A 5,655-nucleotide genomic window follows, 5' to 3' on the forward strand; every position below is an offset into this window, starting at 1 on the left:
AACTTCTAAAGTACCGGTAACTGAGTTTATGACTTTTGACCAGAAAAAGAAACAGTTCAAGAAAAAGTTTCTTGACTTTTGGAGCGGCCAGGACTGACCTTGGTTGCAGAGGGAGCCGAAGTATCCGGACAGACACTCGCAGTGCCCGCTGACGTGGTGGCACAGACCTTCGCTGTGGACACACTGAGGGCAGGACTGGCTGCAGCCGTGGCCAAAAAAGCCGGGGGAGCAGACTGCAGAGGAGACACATGCAGGGATGAAAAGGGATCTGATGAGCAGACTGTTAGGAAAATTGATTTCAAGGTTCACTTGCTCCTCCACAAACTAAAAGGCAAATCCAGAAACATGAATTTCCCTGTGGTCAGCCTGCTGGCTCTGTTTGCTTTGTTATCCCCCCCAGCAGGGATAATGCTCATGCATCTTCCTAAAGCTTTTAATTTGCTTTAATTGATGTTACTGAAAATGGCGAGGAGACCTGTGCAGGCCGGCCCCCTGCCTCCTCCGCTGTAGAGCACTTTCCTAATTAAAATAATTGCTTCATCTGTGAGCGGAGGGGCTCTAAATCCATCTGCCTGAGCAGCGGTGTAACACCCGTGCTCTGAGGGGTTCATGTGGCCAGATTCCAGCGTTAGGCCTTCAACCATCATGATGTAGGGTACGCTGGAGGCCAGGCTGCTGCTGGCTTTCTATCATGAAGGGTTTTTCTGGGACAGAATGTTACACATATCTTCAGCGTGTGTGTGTGTGTGGCTCAAGCATTTACTCCGCCTGCAGGCGGTGCCGCGGTATCCTGGCGCGCACACACAGGAGCCGTCCTCTGGGGAGCAGGTGCCTCCGTTCTCACAGGAGCAGCTGTATGAGCAGTCAGGCCCCCACCGTCCCTCCTTACACACACTGTCACAGTGCACACCTCCACAAACACAAAAACATCCCAGAGTTAGAGCAGAGTTCACACAGCAGGAGCAGGAAGCATGCTCCAGATTCCATGGAGGAGCGGCGGTTTTCCCTCCGTTTCTGCTGCTGTTCACTCCTGCATGTCCTGCAGCTGAAGTGTAAAATGTTAGGATCAGATGGCCTTCAGTTCAGATTCAGAGCTGTGTGTGTCAATGCCAGTCTAAACTACAACTTACAAACACAACTACGCACAGTTTGCATTCTCAACTCAACACTCCACACCTGTGCAGGTGAACTCCATCATCACGGATCCACCAATCCCTCTTTCACTGATTGGAGAACATCAGTTCATCTCTGAGCAACACATTCTCGTCTCCCAGGTCGTCGTTTTTTGCCGTACTGGCTGTTCGTAAAATCAAGGGTCTCCGACCCTCGGGACGTGGTACCGGATGCGCACTTGACCTCGGGCAACATCCAGAGCTGGTACCCGAATCTGAAACCGGTACTGGTTCGCGACCAGTACCAGATCCAGTAACGGATCTGGTCTGGGTTTGGATACAGGTGCACTATGTGTCATGGTACTTTACCAGTTCTGGTTTGCGCCCGGTACCAGGTCAGCATCTGGTCCGGTGTTGGGCTAGGCTACCGGCACGGGGTTTGGATACCGGTGCACTATGTGTCGTGGTACTGGACCGGTTCTGGTTTGCGGCCCTGAGGTTGGGGACCCGTAACTTAGTGGGAGCAGCCAGCACCTTGAAAAATGATGAGTTGGGGACACCCAAAACGTCAAAAAGTGACGCGGGTAACCAAACCCTGAATCAACCTTTTAAATTGGGGCTTTTAAAGTGCTTTCTGTTGGTCACTGCAAAATTTTTGACAAACTAAAATAAAATAGTTTCATTCTGTTTGTGTGCTGTCCCCTACAGGTTGATACGAGGGATTACATTTGGATTTTGTGATTGGTCAAACCGTTTAAGTCCCACATCATGTAAGAAGTCCTGTGTCATGATCTGTAGCTCCAATAAAAATATCAGTCCTGTTCCTCAGCCCCGCCCCTCTGACTGGATTTTTACATTTCGGCTGTGGGCGGATTCCGCCTCCAACTTCCCTGTTTGGTTACCCTTTAACTTTAGGGATAAATAGTTTGAATAATTTCAAGAAGTATTTCAAATGAATCTGAAACCAGAAAACCTGAAGTGAAAACGCAAATTAGTTAAAGACGCTGCAGATCTGAGCATAGTTCAGTCTGTGACCTTAAACTGAGAGAAAAATGAAGCTAAAACATCAAGAAAAAAAACTAAGTTCCAACGAATAAAGGGAACTTGGATTTTTGCTGACAGAAGTGTTCCAATCTACTTGATTTTCAGAATAAAACTTCCTGTGTGAACTCCATACCATCTCATGATCTTCTGAGCTCGGCTGAATTTTTCAAAAATCCATCTGAAACACTAATTTATGGAATGATGTCCATGGAGTCTGAAACATAATGTACCCGCCACATTAAAAGCCTATTTGACTCGCATTAACACACCTCCTTCAAACTGAAGTAGAATAGCGCTGATAATTAACATTCCTGTAAAACAGTATTTATATCAGGGTCAAGTAATTATTGAGAGCAAAAAGTTAATATAACTCTTCTGCATTTTTGTGGACGACTATTTTAGTCTGAGATCCTGTTTAAAGGCAAAGATGTAAATCTTCTGTTCATATGACTTTTGAGCCTTTAATCTTTTACCAAAGTGTCTCATTCTTTCATCAGTCTTGCATGCAGATACGTTTGTGTGTGTTTGTCCTGAGACTCAGAAGTCGGTCTACACAAAAGCTGGCTTGAAGAATAGATCAGAGCTGGGCTGCTCACAGGGGACAGTCTGGAGACGGCGGCGCACAGGAGATTCACATTACATCAAGTCTCAGTAACACAAAGCAACACAAACACACATTCATAATCTGATGGAAGTGCACAAACAGACAGAAAGATGGAGGGGGGGCAGACAGAGAGTAGGAAGAGCTCTGCCTCCCCCCTCGGAGCAGCAGCCTGGCATTTGTGCAGCTCATTAGAAACTTTCTTTGACTTAGAATATGAAAGAATATCAGAGTGGGATGAAGGCGGCTATTACAACTCCATTAATAAACTACATCTGAGCCGCAAAGTGGGTGAAAATCAGAGGCGCTGGTCATTAGGCTCTGAAGTTAAAACAAAGAACCGACAGAGGTGGAGGATGAGGAGGGTGAAGATGTGAAGCATTATGAACCATAGTTTCATCAGTTCGGCTGAAAAAAGTTCCTCCAGTGGCAGCAGAACGAATGCAAAACATAAAGGTGGGATTTAAGGCAATTAATCATTTTCCCACATAGTTTTGTTTTGGGAAAAATACGTTAACAACAGCAGACAGACGGCACAAGGTGGTTTTCAGTCCACAATTGTTTCACTTAAGAATATAAAAAAAAAAACAATAAAGATGGATGTTTCGAATCTCAATCTCGTCTGTTCCATACCAAACATACGGTGGCCGGGAACCGCCATCACAGCAAAAAAAAAGAAAAAAAAAACTGCAAACAAAAGAGCAATCTCAGCAAAAATAAAAAAGTGACTGAGAACAAAAAAAGTGATGCAAATGAGTAAACTACGACAGAAGTCGATTATCAGGGATTGTTTTTGCCGATGGGCACACCAGAAGTGGACTGGTTTTTGCTATATGCACTGCTGCAAGAAGAATATTTAATAAATCTCCTGATTTTGTTAACCAAGTATTACATTCCTAAAACTAAATTTAATAGTAAAGATCCCAATTTTTCTGATTTATTGGCCTAAATTAGTTTTTACATACAATCCATTTCCCCCAGTACAAACAAAACAGCAATTAAAGCATGTCATCAGCTTTATAATTTACCATCATTTTATTTTTGTGTGTGTGTCCCCCCAGCGTTTATTATGAACAATTGATCTAAAGTTTATTCTTCTTTGTTTTTGTGTTTTGAATAAAAAAAAGAGCTGTGAGAAAGAGGAGGAAAAGAGCAGTACGAATTGAAAACGATTAAGAAAATAAGTGAAGATGTTTGTGTTCAAGGTCACCATTTAAATATATCATTGGATTAGACCACAGCTCCAGGTTTGCCGGTTTGTTGTTAGCTTCAGCTAATGTGGAGAAACAGTGTACAGACAGTCCACAAATGAGAGGAGAATCGAGTGGAGTAAAATTTTATACAGTCTACATCAGAACTTTTAGATACTTTTCTATTTTTGCTGCGATCACTTTTTTGTTTGCTGTTACTTTTTTCCCGTGCGATGACGGTTCTCGGCCACCGTACAAACACCGGTGTTTATCTGAAGGAAAATAACAGCTCTGATGCATACTGTTCATTCTTGGGTTTAGTTCTTCTCATTTTCCTCTTTTGAGGAACTTGAAATGTCTGTGTCATTCACTCTGTTGACATGTTTCATCCCACCTGCCCGTCCATGTTGCTGTTTTTATTGGACCTCTTCATGTCAATGTGAGGTTCAGTTCTTTGGTCTTCTATTCTATTTCAGTTTTTTTTTTTTTTGTTTTGTTTTTCTACTTAGTTTATCATATTCAGTGGAGGAAATAAGTCTTTGATAACCTAGTAACCACTTAGAGTTCTGGTTCACACAGACCAGTTAGACCAGGGGTCTGCAGCCTTCAACATTTAAAGAGCCAATCAGATCAATTTCTCACCAACCACAACTCAGCTGCAGCAACTAAGTCTTACAAAAATAAGACACACCTTTGTTTTTACTTTATTTTTACTATTATGATGAAAAAACCCAGCAAATTATAGTTTTTGTGCATGAATAAAGTATAAATATTACGAGAACAATAGAGGTTTTCTAAACATGAATTTAGTTATAACTTTTGACATGACTTCCTTTCAAAAGGGTCGTCTCAATGCAGCTAATGTTGTATTAGGTTGTTAAATATCATCAGTAATTAAAACAAAAAACTATGTGCAGTTTGTTTTGCAGTTTTTGGTGTAAATTCATGAACTTAGCAATGAAGAAATAATTCAGAGCGTATTAGTGACCCATACGGTGTTTTTTGGACCATATGGCTCATTAAAAACACTTGAAACAATCCACTTTCTAATGTGTGTGAATCCTGGTTGTGGTTTGTCTAAATGTTTTAGTACAACTATGAAGTTGTAGCGCTTAATTTATTGTTGGCGCATTGTGGGTGCCGTAGTCAGGAGCCTGGTGGAGGGATATTCTTCAGATGTTTGTGAATGAGTTGAATAAAGTTTGTTTTGTTTTGATGAATGTGCCTCACAGTCTGAGAAACAGAACACTTTTTAAAATGAAAAACATTTCAATTTTCTTTAATCAGAGAGGGATGGAGGAGTCAGAGAGCCACATGTGGCTCCAGAGCCTCAGGTTGTAGAATACCTGAGTTAGACTCTCCTAATCAACTTGTCACCTGAACTAATGACTCCTGATTGAACTGATTGACACCTGTCCACAGAATCAATCCATCAGTCAGGCTCAAAACTCTCCGACATGGAAAGACAAAACAGCTTTCAGTGGGTTTAAGGGAGACGATTATAGACCAGAATGCACTACAAAACCAGCAGCAACAAGCTGGGGGTTAAAGGTCACAACTGTTAGTGCAAGTGTACCAAAATACAAGAAGATGACTGAGATTACTGAAAATATATAAGAATTATTTCAGAGAATGATTGATAAGAACTCTATTGTTACTTTAAAACTTGATTTCAATGTGTAATTATTATTTTTCTGCATCAATATGA

The 5,655-nt window shown here is 41.8% G+C and overlaps 1 protein-coding gene across 2 annotated transcripts in view; it reads right to left on the reverse strand.

The window, feature by feature from the left end:
• The window catches only part of LOC112140290 (multiple epidermal growth factor-like domains protein 11), a 131,640-nt gene that overhangs the window by 19,246 nt on the left and 106,739 nt on the right, over positions 1–5,655 (reverse strand). For both annotated transcript variants that reach the window (XM_024263200.2, XM_036217354.1), the window contains exons 15-16: positions 764–910; positions 99–233 (exon numbers count right to left, since the gene is read on the reverse strand). In XM_024263200.2, coding sequence (XP_024118968.1) covers positions 99–233; positions 764–910 — 282 coding nt within the window. The remainder of the gene's footprint in view (positions 1–98; positions 234–763; positions 911–5,655) is intronic.

This window comes from Oryzias melastigma, linkage group LG3, assembly GCF_002922805.2.
Source record: "Oryzias melastigma strain HK-1 linkage group LG3, ASM292280v2, whole genome shotgun sequence".
Lineage (NCBI taxonomy): Eukaryota > Metazoa > Chordata > Actinopteri > Beloniformes > Adrianichthyidae > Oryzias > Oryzias melastigma.